Raw genomic sequence first — 20,464 nt, forward strand, 5'->3', positions numbered from 1 at the left:
TCCTTCTTATGCTTCATGTTAAGTTCAATGTGAACCGTTAAATGGGATCATCCATAAAATCCAGACTGTTGTAAGTCTTGAAGACGAGCCCATTTCTCAACTTGGCCTATTACAGTAGGCAGATAATGATTCTAATAAAAACATGAACTGAATTTTAGCTTATTTACCGCTTATCATAAATTCAAGTTTCTATAATAATTATGAGCAGGATTTAAATACCTTTATTTTTTGTATCTGCCTTTATTTTTAAAATGCTAATAATTTAAAATTTAAATTATAAATGTTAAAATAAAATCGTTAGATGTGATATATATTATTTTCTCTATGTGCTTATAAAAAATTATCACGGTATTATTTATATGTGAATTAATAAGTTAAAAAATTAACATCTAGAAATTATTAACATTTGTACGTTTTTATAAGTTTTTTATGACAACTACAATAAAATTGAAATATCATAAGTTTTTTACATATATAGATAAATGAGGTAGATTATATTCAATGATTTTATTTTGATTCCTAAATTTTAAAATTTAAGTTATTAAAGTTCAAAAATAGATAAATGATAGACTATTGAAAATAGATACATTTGAAACCTAGCAATTATACTTGCATAAATTTGATGCGAGTGATGAGGGAATCCAGAAAAAAAAAATGCACGGAGCGTTCAGAATCATTAATCTATGATCTATCGTCTAAATATCGGTCCAAACTGGAGACGATGCAGACTCAAAAGAGGCGGTGCCTCTCTGCTCCAGTTTTGAAGGAACCTAATTTCCTAATGGACGGCTGGATTTAAATCCATCCTTTTGTTTATTGAGACAGACCGAGTGACCGGGGAAAGTATCCTCTGCGGAGTTTTTCCGTGCGGAGATTTTAATCTGGTCCGTTCGTTTCGAATCGGACGGACTAGATCAGATCTTACCCGAATTTAAAAAAAACTCAATTTGATGAACCCTTAATCCACTCCGTCCGATCCGAAACGAACGAACCAGATTAAAATCTCCTCACGGAAAAACTCCGCAGAGGATAGCGTTCCGAGTGACCGACTCTGAGTCATGATGCCAATCTACGCAAGCGCACACGCATCTGCCCACAGGCGGCTACTCCTCCCAAACAGGTCCTTCTCTCCAGTTATTTTTAGTGATCATCATATCTCGAGGTTCTAGCTGGTGCCACATCAGCTGAAGGAGAATCCAACGTCGTATATTTCTTAATGGATGTGAACAGAGTTTTTGAAAAGGAGATAATCTGGAGAAGTCCGTGGCCGTTTTTCTCCATTTCTGTCTAAGCATTTACTCTCATCTTCCCTCAGCTACCGATTCTTTTTCAGGGAGGTATAAAAATTTAGATAGTTTTAAGAGAAGGCGGCGGACAAGGAGGGGTAAGAAGGTTGTAAGGAGCGTGAGATGGCGCCAATCACTTGCAACGCATGCAATAAGGAGTTTGAAGGTGAGGTGGATCAGAAAGAGCACTATCGCTCCGAATGGCACCGCTACAATCTGAAGCGCAAGGTTTTCCTCAGATTTTCTATTGAAATTCTTTCTTTTTGTGTTAAGATTTTTTTTTTCTTGATTTCCAATCGTATTACGATGCGTGCAAACTAGTTCGGTTCTTATATAAATGGTACTCTTTTGTTGCTTGATTTCTAGGGTTTACCGAAATTGATATTTGGTTATTCATGGACCTAGGTTTCTTTTATCCAATGTATGACGAACTTAAAAACTTCTTTTTCTTTTTTCTTTTCAGTTAGTAATCTCTGATATGACCATTTAATTGCACCAAGGTGAAATGCATTTTACTTTCTCATGGGGCTCGTTTCTGTTATATCATAATCACACAAAAAGATGCCGACTGTCAGAGTTGGCATTGGCATCAATTTTGCTGCTAAAGGTCCTTCAAAATGGTTCCATAAATATTGGGCTTTGAGTTGGAATGTCTGATATTTAGACCACTAGGTTAATATTTAGTGAAGGGGAAGGACATAAACAGAAATTTTTTTTTTTTTGGTTAATTTAACAGGAGGTTGTCTAATGGTGTGTTTCAAATTGATAGGTCAATTTTGATTTGTCAATACGCAACAGCTGAACATTTCTTGTCTACGTTGCATTCATCACTGAAATGTGGAATTGGGATTATTTTTTAAGTTTCTGGATTCATCAATTAAAATAATTTATATGATCCTTTTTCTGGTGGTAGATCAAGTGATTATAGTAGTCTTAGTGTTTTCAAAGTTCAAACTTGATCACAAAGTCAATTTTGATTGAACTTTAAAAGAGTATTGCAGATGCAATGGTTGGTACTCCATTTTTTTGTTAGTGGACTAATTTTTGACAAATCAAATTTTATTTGTGTGCTTTATTGAATTCAAAATACAAGTATGATTAAATGCAAGAAATTGAAGTGGTGGTGGTTGCGCAGAAATTAATTAAATTCACATGACCAATGAGAATCATGGGATAGTTCAAGACCTCTGAAAATTTTGCTGCAAGAATCAAGACAAGCTCTATAAAAGAATAGGTTTTATATATTACTGTGATGACTTAGCATTGGATTTTGCCTGTTGTCTGTTTTATTTGGATCAGGTGGCTGGAGTGCCTAGTGTGACAGAAGCTCTGTTTCTTGCAAGGCAAGCTGCCTTAGTGGAAGAGAAATCCAAATCATCTCCATCTCAGATGCTATACACCTGCTCTCTATGCTCAAAGGAATATAGGAGCTCAAAGGCACACCAACAGCACCTGAACTCGAAGTCCCACATGCTGAAAGCCTCTCTTCAGCCTGAAACTTCAGCTGAGGGTATCACAGTTATAAAACCACTCGTGCGCAAATCAAAACGTGTTTCGAACAAAGCAGAAGTAGAAGAGGAAGAGGAAGAGGAATGGGTTGAAATGGGCTCAGATGAGGAAATGGAGGAAGGAGATGAGGTTGGATCAGATGAGGAAATGGAGGGGATGGAAGAACTGGACCCATCCAGCTGCTTCATGTGTGATGCAAAGCATGAAAACATAGAGAGTTGTATAGTCCACATGCATAAGAAACATGGTTTCTTTATTCCTGATGTAGAGTTCTTGAAGGATGCTGAGGGACTCCTCATCTATGTCAGTTTACAGGTAGAATTTTGTTAGTTTTCAGGATATTAAACTACTGTATCATTACTTATATTTTATAATAATCATGGTCAACGTGATGTGTAATTGTTCTGTATATAGAATTAAATTTTGCTTCACTTCTATGTTACTAAAAAAGGTTCCATGGGACACAATTTCTTCATTTTAGTCTACAACTGCAAGTAGACTGTTTGGGTGCTGGCAGGTAGCGGGTTTTTTTTTTCTTGCCCATGATATCGACTACTGTTTTGAGATGAATGATTTAGAATGACAGTGGTAGAATATATATCTGTAATTTCACCCTTGCAACAGGTCTATCTTGCTTTCTGTTCTAGTGACATTTTTCTTTTCTGTATGTCGGACATAATTTAATCTTTTCTTTTTAAATTTTAGGTTAAAAGGGATTATACATGCCTGTATTGCAATGAGAGGCGTCAACCTTTCCAAAGCCTGGAAGCAGTTAGAAAGCACATGGATGCAAAAGGGCATTGCAAGCTTCGCTATGGCGATGGTGGTGATGATGAGGATGCTGACCTGGATGAGTTCTATGACTATAGTAGCAGGTTCATTATTAATTATATTGTTATACCAAAGTTCAATCTTTACATCTCATTAGGTAATAACTCTCAGCTCCAAGTTGATTTCAATGATCTGCTTAAGTGTGTAAATCTTTGTTAATATTTGCTTCAGGTTTTGAGCTTGGATTTGGTTTACACTTTACTGTCATGTCAATCCTAGGCATGCTGTAAATATTTAGCCTATAGTTGTAGCATTACCAAACAAATCACCAAAGTTTTTATTTGCTTTTATTTCGTTTCACATCTTTGCAAGTGGAGGTTGCCATGCATGTAATTTGAAAAATGTTATTCTGTATCTATTAACTAGGAAAGCAAGAAATGCAAGAGATTTTTTTTTCCACATCCAAAATACTTAAGTCATTTTATTATTATTATTTTTTTTTGTTAAACAGCTATGTTAATGCTGAGGGGAAGCAGGTGGTTCTGTCTGATGATGCAGCAAATGTTGAGCTGGGAAGTGCTGGAGCTGAACTGGTTATTACTCATAAGAATGAAGAGGGGATGCTTGTCAGAACCTTGGGTTCCAGGGAATTTCTGAGATACTACCGTCAGAAGCCACGGCCCACCCCTGCTAGAAATACAGCCCTTGCCACTGCATTGGCCATAAGGTTTGTGTGTATCCACATCTATTATTTGTATGATGGATTCCTAAGATATGCTCTTGCTGTGGTGGATTCAAAAGCTTAGTATGTAGTGGAATATCAAGTCAAGATAAGGTTATCTTTGTCATATCTTGAATCCGTATTTGCCCAAGTGCTTTGGGTGTACCATTGATCATAGACCATATATTCAATACAATAAAAAAATCAGATCCTACGATTTGAAGACCTGACAAAATCTCAGATGCATTCAAGTAGATGTATGTCATATTTGGATTTTGGAGTACCACAGTATCAGATCCAATCAAAAAAGAGGGTTCCAATCCTTTGACTAGTTGGGTGTTGCATTTGTGTAGATGTATGATATATATTATATAGAATTTTGAACTTACTTCAATTTGCTTTTGGGGTGCAGGTATAAGAGCATGGGGTTGGCGACTGTGCAATCAAGGGAGCAGATAGTGAGGATGAAGGTGCTGAAGGAGATGAACAAGAATGGTGTTGATGCCATGCGTACCAAGATGGCCATGAAGAGCAATGTCATTCGCAACCTCCCTAAAAATTGCCCATATTAGGCATTACTTAATTCTTCTTTGCATCTGGTCTTATACCCCGAATGAGTGAGAATAGTTTTTTCTTCGTGGTATGAAGATTGTGCTGGTTTTTGTTGTGGAACTGCTCCTGTTGGCTACATGTCAAAATCATATATTGTTGAAAGTAGACTAGTTTCGGATCAATATGATATTTCACTTTCCGTTCATATGTGTGTGTGCCTTTTCATATTAGAATATTGTATGTGTTATGTGGATAGAAAGAGGAGAAAGTAAAATATAAAACAGATAAGAAGAGAAATGACGAAATTAAAGTTTATATCTTCAGCTAATTAGTAGTGTTTCTCAAGTACTACAGAGTGCTTTGACTAATAGTGAGCGATTCAACGCTGGCGGTCGGATGGATATAATTGTACAAAACTAGTAGTCTCCATAATTGTCAAAATATGCGGTACCAGGGAGACATTAGCAATACATGCAGTAGCCTGCTACGTGTGCTTAGCTGCCCCTCTCCCTGCAGCTAATTTAAATTACACCGAGTCTTATGGAACTGGATTCTCAGTTGCGGATTGTTATAGTGGCTACAATCTTAGCGGCAATCTCTTTCGATTGTGGACCAATATGATGCTAGAATATTATCTACAAAAATGAAAAATAAAAAATATTACAAACAGAAATTAAATTAGATTGAAATAAGTAGGGGTGTTCATTATGTCCGGTTTATTTGGTTCTCAACTAAACTAAACTGAAAATTTTGGAGTAAATGGTTCAATTTTTTGGTTCGGTTTAGTTGAACTTTTTAATTTACTTTGATTTTTTATATTTGATATGGTTTAGACTTTTTAAAAATGAAAAGACATATGGTTCAAATCAGTCTTGTGTATATATAATGTATGTAATATCAATAACTTATATTTTGGTTTAGATGTAAACAATATATGTTATGATAACAATTTATATATAATTCATATTTTTTGCGCATCGATCATATCTCTATTATTAAAATTTTAATAACTTAAAATTTAAAACTTAAATATCAAAATAAAATTATTAGATATGATCTATATTGTTTTCTCTATGCACGTAAAAGATCACGACATTTTGATTTTGCTTTGATTAGTATCACGAGCTTGTAAAAATACACCGATGTGGATAAATTTTGGACATTGATTTTTCCACTTATTGATTCATATAAAACCTAAATCAAAGTGATAATTTTTATGTGCATATAGAAAATATAATATAAATCACAACTAGCAGTTTTATTTTGACATATACATTTTACAAGCATTGCTATTAAAAAATAAAAGCATGATGGATGTACAAAAAAAGACATTTGAACCCTATTTTATTTATGTGGTTATTAAATAAATTATTTTGTGTATATATTGAGTTTTGGCCTCTCTTATTTCGATTCAATCAAACAAATCAAATTTTACTTTGGTTATTTTGACTCCGTTGATTTAGTTATTTTTTTAAAACCGAATAAAATTTTTATTTGACTATTTATATCGATTTTAACCGAATTAACCCGACGAACACACCAACAAACAAGTCTTCAATACTAACCGTATGATTTAGCTGCGGCAGTCCAAAGTTCTATACTTCTGGCTCTCTTTTTTTCTTTCTCTTTTTAGAGAAGCCCGTCTTATGAATAACCTCCATCAAATATATAGAAAATTATTTTGATGACAAAGAAAAATAAATGGTTTGATTTTTTTTTTTCTGTCATTTTGACAATTTAATTCTTTTCGGCAAGAGTGTTATACCGAAACCTTTTTCTTTAATAAAAAAATAATCTAAAATTAATTCCGTAGGAAACATTTTATTCTGATGAGTTTTGTAGTTTCCTATAGACTATAGCTGAACATTTATGGCTTCCGATTAATATATTTTCAAAGTGATTTTGAGTATTTTATTCATCAAGTTTTGTAGTATTTTATTTTTATAAATTAACGCTTTGAAGGAGTCAGTAGGTAAATTACATAATAATTTATAATAAACGAGTTGACCTAAATCTGAAATAGTTGTCAGTAATATGTCCAACTCTTGAAAAAGAAGTTGATAACATTATATTTATTTTTAGGAAAGAAACTGACAGTAGCACAATATCTAACTCGTTCTGGACACACATTAATATTGCTAGTGACAAGTTCGGATACAAAAGTTAACATTATTATTATTTTTTAGAGAAGCCCGTCTTATGAACATCCAATCATTCTCCACATCTTTATTTTTATTCTCGATATTCAAACAGTTAATTTGAACCGCTCAACGTAATATTTATATTAAATTATGTTTAGAAAACAAATTTATATTTATATTTTTAATTTTTTTTTACTATTTATTTAGATAGATACAAAATCGGTGCTTCTGAACCATTCAAAACAATGATTTTGCATCATTCTAAAAAAATAGTAAAAAAATAGTAAAAAAATAAAAAAAATAAAAAAATTTGGTCTCTAAATACATTTAATATGGGTATCATGTTGAACGGTTCAGATCGACTATTTGAACTTTAAGAACGAAGATAAATATGTAGGATATAATTAATTGATGTACAAAATCAATGATGCATTTCAATATTTCTTTTGGGTGCAGGTATAAGAGCATGGGGTTGGCGACTGTGCAATCGAGGGAGCAGATAGTGAGGATGAAGGTGCTGAAGGAGATGAACAAGTAATGGTGTTGATACCATGCGTACCAAGATGGCCATGAAGAGCAATGTGTGCTGGTTTTTGTTGTGGAACTGCTCCTGTTCGCTACATGTGTCAAAATCAATATATATTAATTGTTGAGAGTAGACTAGTTTCGGATCAATCTGATATTTCATTTTCCGTTGATATGTGTCTGCCTTTTCATATTAGAATATTGTATGTGCTATGTTGATATGTGCTATATTGTATGTGTTGTGTGGATAGAAAGAGAAGAAAGTAAAATATAAAACAGATAAGAAGAGAATTAAATGAAGAAATTGAAGTTTCACCTAATTAGAAGAGAAAATGACGAAATTGAAGTTTCACCTAATTAGAAGAGAAAATGACGAAATTGACGTTTCAGCTAATTAGTTCAGTGTTTCTGAGCACTACATAGTGCTTTGACTAATAATGAGCGATTCAATGCTGATGGTCGGATGGAGATAATTGTACCAATCTAGTCTCCACAATTGACAAAATATGCGGTACCAGGGAGACATTAGCAATACATGCGGTAGCCTGCTACGTGTGCTTAGCTGCCCTTCTCCTTGCAGCTAATTTAAATTACACCCAGTCTTATGGAACTGGATCCTCAGTTGCGGTTTGTAATAATGGCTACAGTCTTAGCGTCAATCTCTTCCGATTGTGGACCAATATGATGCTGGGGTGTTCATTGTGTCCGGTTTATTTGGTTCTCAACCAAACCGGAAAATTTCAATTAAATGGTTCAATTTTTTGGTTCGGTTTAGTTGAACTTTTTAATTTACTTCGATTTTTTATATTTGGTTTGGTTTAGATTTAAAAAAAAAATGAAAAGACATATGGTTCAAATCAGTCTTGTATATATAATGTAGGTAATATCAATAACTTGTATTTTGGTTGGATATAAACAATATATATTATGCTATCAACTTATATAATTCATATTTTTTGCGCCTCCATCATACCCCTATTATTAGAGTTTTAATAACTTAAAATAAAACTTAAATATCAAAATAAAATCATTATATATGATTTATATTATTTTCTCTGTGCACACGTAAAAGATCACGACACTTTGATTTTGTTTTGATTAGTATCATGAGCTTGTAAAAATACACCAATATGGATAAATTTGGACGTTGATTTTTCCATTTATTGATTCTTTTATCGAAGTGATAATTTTTATGTGCATATAAAGAAAATAATATAAATCACAACTAGCGGTTTTATTTTGACATATACATTTTACAAACATTGTTATTAAAAAAAATTAAAAGAAAAAGCATGATGGATGCACAAAAAAAAGACATTTGAACCCTATTTTATTTGTGGTTATTAAATAAATTATTTTGTGTATATATTGAGTTTTGGCCTTTTAATTGCTCTCTATTTTCGATTCAATCAAACAAATCGAATTTTACTTTGGTTATTTTGATTCCGTTGATTTAGTTATATTTTTTAAAACGGAATCAAATTTTAATTTGACTTTTTGTATCGAGTTTAACCAAATTAACCCAACGAACACACCAACAAACAAGTCTTCAATACTAATCGTATGACATGAGCTGCGACTGTCCAAAGTTCTATACTTCTGGCTCTTTTTTTTTTTTTTTTTTTTTTTTTTTTTAGAGAAACCCGCCTTATGAACAACCTCCATCAAATATATAGAAAATTATTTTGATGACAAAGAAAAATAAATGGTTTGATTTTTATGTTTGTTTTTTCTTTCATTTTGACAATTTAATTCTTTGCGGCAAGAGTGTTATACCGAAACCTTTTTCTTTAATCAAAGGTTAATCTAAAATTAATTCCGTAGGAAACATTATATTCTGATAGAGTTTTGTGGTTCCCTAAGCTACAATTGAGGAAGGTTTTATTATAGCTCGCTAAATATTTAAACACTTTTAAAATTAGAATCCATATTAAATAAGGAATGTGATAATTATTTAAAGGTTGTACTATGATATATACTAATTATTTAAACACTTCTAAAATTAGAGGGTTCACTTCTAAGATTAGAGGTTGTACTATGATCCCCACTAATTATTTAAACATAAAAAAATATTTATCAAGTATTTTTTACATAGGTATAAATACTTGTAATACTTGATATTAATACTTTCATATGTCAGTCAGTATCGTATGTAAAAATACTCTCAAGTATAGGTATAAATACTTACACCACGAGATAAAAATACTTGTGTGACGATGAGCTCGAAAGTATATTATCATGGATCTCATTTGGAAGAGAAAATTATGTAGAAGACGTTCGTGGTTTTAGATTTGTAAAATTTCTCATAGATCGTTAGAAATGTGGACGAGATTGAATAAAAAAAAAAATCACCTCTAAAAACGTGTATGGTTCTCCCATATAATTTAAGATTTGGTTATAGAGACAATTATTTATGTAAAAATTATTCACTTTATAAGTATAAATACTTCTGTACATGGAAATTAATATTTTAAAAAAATAAGTATTGAAACTTTTGTGATTTTCAAAACAATTATAAAAGTTAAGTGCAGAGATAAATAAAGAGATAGAGGTGTAGGGACAATTATCATGATACTAATTTATAATAAATGAGTTGACAGTAATATGTCTAAATTTGAAATAGTTGTTAATATGTTCAACTCTTGAAAAAGAAGTTGATAACATTATATCAATATTTAGGAAAGAAGCTGACAGTAGCACAATATCTAACTCGTGCAGTCGTGCTGGAGCTGGACACACATTAATATTGCTAGTGATAAGTTCGGATAAAAAAGTTAACATTATTATTTTTTTTTTTCAGAGAATCCCAACTTATGAACAACCTCCAATCATTCTCCAAATCTTTATTTTTATTCTCGATATTCAAACAGTCAACGTAATATTTATAGTAAATTATGTTTAGAAAACAAATTTATATTTTAAATTTTTTTTTACTATTTATTTAGATAGATACAAAATCAATGATTTTGAACCATTCAAAAACAATGATTTTGCATCATTCTAAAAAAAATAGTAAAAAAATTTAAAAAATTATAAAATTTGGTCTCTAAGTACATTTAATATGGATATCATGTTGAACGGTTCGGATCGACTATTTGAACTTTAAGAATGAAGATAAATATGTAGGATATAATTGGTGCACAAAATCAATGATGCATTTTAACCGTACTCTATTTCTACTTTATTAGTACCATTGTTACAATTATTATTATTATTATTATTATTATTATTATTATTATTATTATTATTATTATTATTATTATTTACTTTACTTTGTAATTCCAGTAGAATTTCATCTTCAGTCTATTTCAATTTATTTAGAAATAAATGTATGGTTGTTGACACTTGTTGTATTTATTGGGATAAAACTTCAATTAAATAAAAAAATTTCGGCTAACATGTGTTCTCTGAGAAACCGATTTTTTTATTAATACCCTAAAGAAAGTTTTTAACGAATATGCCCTCGCATTTTTTTATTTAAAATGCCCAAAGGTGCCAGATTGGGCATAGGGGTGTCAATGGGTACGGTACGGGTCGGGTGGAGACATTTTCATACTCATACCCATTAAAATTGACCTTACCCATACCCTACCCATACACATTAAAAATTGATCTTACCCTACTCTACCCTTACCCGTTAATATTATCAGATAACGAAACGGTAGCGGGTGAATAACGGATAATACTAGTATAATAATTAGTTTTATTATATTTTACAAATTAAACATAAAAAACTCATTCATTTTAACATATATATAATTGCATTTCTAATAAAAAAATAAAAATAAATGTGCAATCCAACTAAATTATTTTTTATAAAGAATAAAAATTCAAAAACACGAATATACATTTAAGTGGGTTGAAAATTGAATTGAATATACATTTAAGTGGGTTGGAAATTTAATTGAATATATATTTGGATTTTATAATTACCCTATAGGGTAATGGGTACAAAATAGTTATTACCCTTACCCATTTATTTAACGAAAAAAAATTCTTACCCATACCCATACTCAATAAGCTAACGAAAAAATAACTTACTCACACCCGCCTTATCGAATACGATACGGGTCGGGTAAACGGCTAAAAAGGTACCATTGACACCCCTAATTGGGCATTGGATGAGACAAAGAAACTTGTAGAATTGGCACTCAATTGCTCTGAGCTCAGGCGAAAAGACCGCCCTGATTTGGGTCGGTGATCATGCCTGAGCTGACGCGCCTGGCTGCTTTTGCTGAGTCTAAGCATGATAGTGAGTTCTTCACGCAGCAGAAACGCTCCCAAAGCCTTAAAGTGAGAAATTTTGAATTTGAGTCAATCATAATTACACCAAAAGAATAGTAAATATCACCACAAAATTAATAAACTTGGTTAATTAGTAATATTATAAGAGACTGGCCAAATTTAAATGCAATTCTTTAAATGCTTTAAACATTTGTATACTGTTGGTCTCTGATCTATCATTCTATTTTATTCTGAACTATGAAGTATTTCTATTGTTATAGGAACTGCCTATTGTGGGAAGGCATTGTTTTGAGGAGACACGTATTGTCAAAGGAGCATCTTTTATGCTATGAAAATATAGAATGCGACTTGGCAGCCTCTGCCAAGCATTTAAATATAGATAGATAGATAGATAGATAGATAGATAGATAGAATGCGAGTTAATGCCTTAATGGGGTGGGGACTGATTATTATAACATCTTCCGGAATGAAAATGTACAGCTGATTGCACAGATTTTGTGACTTTTAGATCACCATGTTAGTTGGAAATTTCAAATATCCAGAGTCCGTAAATACTCAGAAATCATTTTCCAAAAGCTTACATCAAGTCTACCTCGCTCAGCTGTAGCTCAACTCAGAATTAACAAACTGAATTAGGACCTAACTCGGACCGAGCCAGCTGGCCAGCATAGGCATTTAGGTTTGCTTTCACTACAGCAAATCCCACTTTCTGCGACCGGAAAACCGGTCGCAGAAAGTATTGGCGCCGGTCGCAGAAAATCAATCCGGTCGCAGAAAGTGAAAAACGGTCGCTAATACCCCGGTCGCTGAAAGCATTGTCGCAGATACCCTCCTGATGACGTCACCGGTCGCTGAATGACGTCATCCGGTCGCTGATACTTTTTCTGCGACCAAATTTTTTGGTCGCAGTTGTTTTTTACTGACGTCATGAAAATGTATCAGAGACTGGTGTAACCGGTCTCTGATACCTAAATACCGGCCGCTGATACTTATATCAGCATTTTTTTTGTATATTTTGTTATTTACATTTCTCCATGACATTTCAAATAACATAAATAAGACAACAAATGACATATAATTCCACATTCACATCGATCAAACAATAATATCAAATAATAGCTCAATTCGAATAAGCCGATTGATGCAATATCAAATAATAACAAATTGATGCAATAATAGCTCAATTCCACATTCACATCGATCAAACAATAATCAAGAAGGACTTATTGCGAGAAATTTCAGCTTCAAACGATAAGCCGATTGATGCAATATGGTTCTGCGCATGCTTCACGAAAAGGGGCGTAACTTTTGATCCGTCCGTCGGATCGAGCTGAAATTTTGACAGGAGCTCCACAGCCCAAAATCCAAGCTAATTTTCTTTCGAGCCCGATCCGACCGTCGGATTCGCGTTCCGAGCCTTCCTTCATGGACCTTTCTTTATAAATATATCAAGCAAATTGAAAAGCTGAGATTCAAAAATTCATAGAAAATCGTATAAAAATCCAAATAATACAAAATTTGGGTCTAAACTGCATGAAAAAGAGTCTTCTTTCTGTTTGTGAACTTGGATTTGACAGAAACATGGCCTATGCCCTCTGATTTGTCTGTTTTCTCATAGAGGGCATTTCTTGGATACCAAACAATTTATGCATATTAATAATTCAGTATAAGATGGTTTAATTACCTGTGCAGTGAGTTCATTGGAAGAGTTTGCATGACCAGTATCATTGAAAGAATGGCTTCTTGCAATCTATAGTTATTACCAGGAGGAAGATAAACACAAAGAAAAAAAAAATCAAGCAAATAAATTAAGTAAAATTGCACTTTGCACTTTGCAGGTACATTAAAGGGCTTGAGCCTAATGTCATGACCTATTACACTCTTATAGATGGAATATGCAAGAAAAGTCAAATTGATAAGCCTTGAGTTTTCTACATGACATGATTTGTAAAGGATTTGAGCCTAATGTCATAAATAAATATACCATATATTAGCTTACATGATACTTTTAGGGTGATGTTGCATGACCGACCACTGCAAGTAGAACCTCTTAAAATATATTAATGAAATGGCCTACAACAAGCACATAATTAGTTAAATTTATGCAATATGATACATGAAAGGATATAAATTAAAGGTGAAGCACAACATACCTAAATTTTAATGGGGAATTGAAAGACTTCTTGTATCTCTTGTTCATAAAAGATTTTATGTTTGTATTTGGTTCGACTGAAATTGCAAAATAAAGAAATAATTAGGGGGGGCTTTTGCAATTGGCACAATTAGAGGCAGGGACTTACCAAATCAAGTCAGGGTTTTCCTTTGCTCCACTGAAATTAAACAACCTAGTTGTTTAGAAACCCAAATCAAACTAAAATTGGTCCCAAAATTGAGAAATTTGAGAAGAAACACTTAACACTTAACAAACAACGAAGATTGATCATTTCATATGCACTCAACACTTAACAAACAAAAGTAAAAAAATAAGCACAGCTAGCTGAAGTTGCTGAACTGAACCCACTGATCAAAGCCCGTTATACAGAGATCATACCAGTGAGCGAAGAGAAGTGGAAGAGATGCCATCTCTACTGGGGAGTCGCAATCGCAAGAGAAGTGGAAGAGGTGCCTTTTTTAGCGATCGATTTCAGCGATTGATTTTCTAGAAGAGAGAGGTTTGAGGTTTTGGCAATCGATTTCAAAGGGTTTTGATGATAGATTTCGTATCAGCGCTGGCGCCTATTTTTTTGGCGGAGAAGAAGGGCGTGGGCGCCTTTTTTTTCAGCGAAAAATTTCACCGATTTTTTTTTTTTTAAAAAAAAAAACTTTCAGCGACCGGTGATGGCGCCGGTCGCTGATACCGGTCGCTGAAAGTGTTGGTCGCCGCAGATTTTTCTTTTTTCTGTTTTTTTGGAAAAAAATTGAGTATCAGCGACCGGCGTCAGCACCGGTCTCTGATACCGGTCGCTGATAAACCATTCTGTTGTAGTGTTTTGTCACATGTGTCATATATTAGGCATAGGCATTTAGCTCAACCTAGAATTAACAAACTGAATTAGGTTCGCTTTTGTCACATGTGTCATATACATGCTCTGATTTGCGTGTTCTATATCATTATTATTCCCGTAACATGATTATATTTTAGAAAATTGGCACAACACACAAAATGGTATTGTCATTTATATAACACGCAATCAATGATATAATTGGTGAACTTTAAGAACGAAGATAAATATGTAGGATATAATTGGTGCACAAAATCAATGATGCATTTTAACTGTACTCTATTACTATTTTATTAGTACCATTGTTAAAATTATTATTATTATTATTATTATTATTATTATTATTTACTTTACTTTGTAATTCACACTTCATTCTTTCTTTCTTTTTTTTTCTTATGAAATATCTTGTGCTGTGACATGTTCTCTATTTTCAGTGCTTTTAATGCACACTAGGAGCATTGGCAGAGGTTGCTGGACCAGGTCTAAGTCCTCACATCAGTGGAACTTTTATCCCAGCCTTGATAATTGCCATGGCTTATGAAGATGAGGTAAAAGTTATCTTGCTCACTAGGATTTCTACTCTTTAATATCTTAACACGTGCTTTTATGTTGTCAGTGTATGTTTCTCTGTTTTACGATGAAGCGAATCACTCCACAGATGTTATATGTTACACTTTTGTCTGCATAGTTTTCTCCTCTAAGAAACCATACAAATAAATGAGAGCTGATAATAGTACCCACTGTACATATACCTTAAACCCTAAACACTAGTATAACATTGTTAAATATTTATAGATATATCACGGTGGATCGACACCCGACACTACTACATAGTATAATTATGCGCTTATAATCCGACAGAGTAGAATTAGGATAACTAAGTATATATTTTATATACTAAAAGTTAGTAGTACCATTTTGATCCATCAAAACTCTAATGTGTGCACAAGTAATCATACTTAGGAGGCGGCTTCTGTTCGCACAGAATATATGCTACAAAGTTTCAGTATAGCAAGCTATACCTTTTAAACCTTTGTTATACTCTGTCAAATCAGATAGCAAGTGCACTATCCTATCGATGAGTATGCTCAGGTATCGATTCACAGGGACGGAAGAAAATGACCGGACTCGTCTTAAAATTACTTGAGATTCTAGAAGTGAGAAAAATTGGTTTGATTTAATCCTAACAATTCTACTGATTTATGACAAGTTTAAAAGACAATAAAAAGAATTAAAGTTGTTTTCAAATGATAAAAAGGCATTTTCAGGGTTCAGATTTCATTTCTGTTCAGCCCGAGGCATACGGCCCGTATGGGAATCCATACGGCCCGTAGGGGACCCCGAGTTAATGCTGCAGCTACTGTTTTCTGTGTTGATACTAATGTTTAGGGTTTCTATCGACCAGATCTAGATACCTAACCTCAACTTTCGCATTTTGGCCTAGTACCCGATTACCGGACTCAAATACTTCCCTCTTAGATGCGTTAAACCTCAACTTTCGCATTTTGGCCTAATTTATCCAAGTTACTTGTTGGTTTACTAAAAGTATCCAAGGACTTTCGCCTCAAGGAAAGTTTCACCTTTCGGGTACTCCTTGGTTTAACCCTACTTCATATACTTTATTCGGTTGGATTAAATGTCATAGACTTGGCTCCTAACACTTAGATGTGCGCATTCATCTAACGGGATGACTAATCAATTCAAGCAAGCACAAATAAAGCAATCAAAATACTACTCAACAAAGTAAAAACAAAGCATTCAACACAAAATCCAAGTAGCATGCAAACAAAACCAAACTAGAAACTACATCTTAACCCTAGAAACAAAGTAAATTAGCTACTCATGTTCATAAGATAACACAAATAACAGAAAATAAAAGAGTTCATGACAAAACAGTGGAGAAATCCGAAGATCCGTTGCAAACTCGCGTTTTTCACTTCTCTTCTTCTTCTCCTCCTCTTGTCTTTTTGCTCCAAGAAAGGTTGTCCAAGTTCCAGTCGTGAATCCCCCTTTTTTTGGTGAGGAAATATCTCATTTAATGCCCCAGATCGCGCCCCCAGGGGCTTCCTTTTCGGCCTCCTTAAATTATGCTCATTTCAGATTCCAGCTGGATTTTTCGAATCAGCGCCCTACGGGCCGTAGGGGACCCCGTACGGGCCGTATGCCTGTGCTTTGTCTTGGAGACTTTGTGCCTCTGTTGTGGAACCTTATGTGTAGTTGGGCAGATCCTGTACGGGCCGTACAAAATGTCATACGGGCCGTATGAAAAGTAGTCAGATCCAGTTTTTCGCCCTTTTTCCTGCAAAATACCAAACAAAGCATAGCAGTACCACATTTCATCGAAATATAAGTAAAAAGTCCACATTTATAGGCTTTAAAGCACATGTTTCAGTGTAAATCAGGGCTGTAATTTAGATATAATATGGAGATATCAGCTTCTGATCAGTGACACCCAATGAAGTGCTAGCCTTACCAGTATAAGTACACGGAACAAAGTCATAATCTGATGTTGGAGGCTCTGCATCAATTTTTTTTCAAACCATATCCGTATGGGTTTTCCACAAAGTCATCGTCTGAAATTTCAAACCGAATAGGCTGCCTACCAAATCTTTTTTTTCACAAAACATATTTTACAAGAGCATGTTTTTTCCTCATTCTTACCCCTAAACCCTAGACAAAGGCCTTTAGGCCATTACAATCTTCCTTCTTTTACATAAAAGACCCTACCTAAGATCAAATTATATTCCTCAGTCTTTCTATGCAAATTACATGTAAACTCAACAAAAAATCATTATCTACCCTAGAGGAAAAATTAGATACATATATCTAATGTGCTTCAGTCTTTCTCTTCTCCCTTTCTTAGCCAATTGGTCTACCAAAGCATTTTGGCAGCGACTAATATGCTCATAGTAGAACCCATGATTCATTTTCATAATTTTCCAAATTTCCATCATCTCCCAATAAGCCTTCCAGTCTGCGTCAGTGGGTGGGTGGGGTTTTGCAATGGCCAATGCGATAATCTAATTATCGGTTCTGAACAAACATGAGGTAATTCCCCAACACCATTCGAATTGCTTATAGGAAGGCTTGGGCTTTAGCATGCAGTGGCGAGCATGATTCTGATTCCGCTGAAACATAGAGTACTAATTGAGCATTTTCTTGCAGAATAAAACTATAGCCTCCTTGTCATTCCTTTTCCCATGATCCATTTGTATTGAAGATAAAACATTTTGCCGCCTCGAATTGTTGAATTGAACCCGGGTTTTCCTCTCTTACAAATTGCCACTTGCATTCCCTCATTTTTCCACCAAGCATCGCCTCAGATGAAATAGCAATTAGGTACCTGATAAAATCCGATACCTGAACTTTTTGCGATGAATAGGTGTTGTCATTCCTTGCCTCGAGATTGCCCAACACACTCTTACTGTCTCGCTCCATTGCTCTTTAGTCATGATGGATACCAGGTATAGTATTGCTTCCCTGATTTCAGCTGGAATCATATCTAATTTGATTGCCAGTGGGCAAGTGAACCAACATGCTCTTGCAAAGGGGCACCTGAATAGCATGTGACTTGCATCTTCCTCTGCCTCCCCACATACTGTACAGATTGGGTTGACCTTGATTTTCCTTCTGAAAAGCGATTTCCCTAAAGGTAGTGCATCTTGAATTACCTTCCAAAGGAAAATTCTCAGTCTTGGAGCAACTTCACCTTTCTCCCAGATTAACTTCTATATCGTTGACTATTGGCTGTGAGGTTGCACTGATGTAGAACTTTGTTTGAGAGGCTGACAATGGACCCAGGGGATAGGGTTCAGACTTGGGTGCTCCAAGTTGCACACAGAAAGGCTAGACTTGGGTGCTCCAAGTTATTGACAATTGGTACCAGAGCCACGTGGCACCATCCAAAGCTTGCCATGTCATCATATTTTGGAAATTTCATATCTTTCCAACCATTTTGAGTTAGGAAGTGTATATTATATCAAAATTCATAATTTTTCATGAGGAATTATAATATGAATTTTAATGCATTGCTCTTGATCTATTTTAAAGAGCTTTCATGTGTTCTTGGTATATTCCAATCGTTAAAATATTGCTATTTTCATTTTAGCAACATTTTTGGGTACAACAGTCTCATTCTAATAAAATTTCGTTATACATTAAGTTAATTATTAGTTAATAATTATTTTGTTTAAAGGGTTCGGTACAGCTCAGCATCTTTTAGATGATATTCTTAAAGATTGAATATGTGTTTTTCCGAAAAGAGACGAGAACTCGTGCCACCGCACTAAGCTCATGTTCTAATTATTAGTTCATTGCCAAAGAGAATTTGGTTGTCGTTGCTGTTGAATTAATTTTGATACCATTCAATAACCAGATACAAAACCCAAACTCTAGAAATTGAAAGTTTCAACTTTTGCACTTGACAGTTTAGCAAACACATCACATCCTCTTAAAATGCCACATCATATTTGATACAAGTTAATATATGATGACTATAGCAGCAGAGCAGATTGGGACTTAGTCTTCATAGTTCATAGCTATTAAATATGAAATTAAACATCTCAATCAACTTTCCTTTTCTTGTATATACGTCTCGAATCCGTATCCTCTGAGATATCTCAAACTTTTCGTGACTTAATCCTTACCGTTCGTATAATCCAATGGACTGGAATCGTTTTTCACTTTAATAGCGCTGCCTAAACTTTGCGTGACTTTTTGTTGTATGTGTTGTATTAGTAATTTTTTGGAGACATCAATGTTTAAATGTAATGGAATTGTGTTGTACAGATGCTTGTGTATCACGTGTTGTAAACAGATGTAATTGTGTTTAAATGTACAAATGCTTGTGTATCAATTTGAAGAGCATTTATGCTACCAGGAAAAGCATCCATTGTTTATTATTATTTTCAATATATTTATTTTGCTTTCTTCATTGTTTTAGTGAATTTTCATGGATTTTAGTTTATTTGTTGTCTTCAAGTCTTAGAGAAATCTTGACTTATTCTCTATATGTATGTTTATGATTTTATATATATTTATTTTTATTTATCTTCAATTTTATGCCTTAGGTTTGACTAGAGTTGACTTTTCATTGGTTGTCAGTAGGGCTGTATAAAAAGCTCGCGACTCGTGAGTTACTCAAACTCAGCTCGGTAACGAACTCGCTAACAACTCGTTCGTTTAAAATTCGAGTTATTCTTACTCGAGTTGAGTAACTCGTGAGTTAAACGAGTTGAGTTTGAGTTGGACTGAACTCGCTCGTTACAACTCGTGACTCGTTTGATTGATGATTTTCTTCATAATTTTTGACCTATTTTATTTTCCCAACTAGATGTGACTGACTCAAGTTGACCCAATTCATTTCATTTAATCATTTTGTTGTGAATTGTTTGTTAATTCAATATTTACTTCTCATATTATTACATAACAACAATCATAAGTTCAAATGTTCAACATTTCAACACCTTAAACGAGTTGACTCACGAGTCACGAGCCAACTCGAGTTACTCGCGAGTTGAATTCGAGTCAGCGAGCCAGCTCGGCTCAATAATCTCAACTCGAGTCAACTCGACTCACTATCTTCCGAGTTGAATTCGAGTTGTCCATAACTCGAGCTAACTCGGCTCGTTAGCAGCCCTAGTTGTCAGCAAACCGAAATTAATTAATTCATTTAAATTATTCTATGAATCCAAAAATAAATTTTTTTATATG

The 20,464-nt window shown here is 33.9% G+C and overlaps 1 protein-coding gene and 1 long non-coding RNA gene across 3 annotated transcripts; both read left to right on the forward strand.

Annotated features, from left to right (window-relative positions):
- Positions 1 to 1,187: 1,187 nt before the first annotated feature.
- Positions 1,188 to 7,565, forward strand: LOC144569860 (cytoplasmic 60S subunit biogenesis factor REI1 homolog 2-like). 2 transcript variants are annotated; one of them, XM_078320333.1, is made up of 5 exons: positions 1,188 to 1,514; positions 2,586 to 3,110; positions 3,501 to 3,670; positions 4,078 to 4,293; positions 7,437 to 7,565. In XM_078320333.1, the coding sequence occupies exons 1-5, from the start codon at positions 1,410 to 1,412 to the stop codon at positions 7,516 to 7,518; spliced, it is 1,098 nt and encodes a 365-aa protein (XP_078176459.1). In that variant the 5' UTR covers positions 1,188 to 1,409; the 3' UTR covers positions 7,519 to 7,565. The 2 variants fall into 2 exon arrangements, with proteins under 2 accessions (XP_078176459.1, XP_078176458.1); XM_078320332.1 differs by lacking the exon at positions 7,437 to 7,565 and adding an exon at positions 4,700 to 5,044.
- A 4,055-nt stretch (positions 7,566 to 11,620) lies between these two features.
- On the forward strand, positions 11,621 to 12,124 carry LOC144569861 (uncharacterized). The gene is made up of 2 exons (XR_013516167.1): positions 11,621 to 11,798; positions 12,011 to 12,124. It is a non-coding gene; the product is annotated as an uncharacterized LOC144569861 (long non-coding RNA).
- The last annotated feature ends 8,340 nt before the right edge of the window (positions 12,125 to 20,464 follow it).

The sequence above is a fragment of the Carex rostrata genome, chromosome 18 (assembly GCF_964058835.1).
Source record: "Carex rostrata chromosome 18, lpCarRost1.2, whole genome shotgun sequence".
Lineage (NCBI taxonomy): Eukaryota > Viridiplantae > Streptophyta > Magnoliopsida > Poales > Cyperaceae > Carex > Carex rostrata.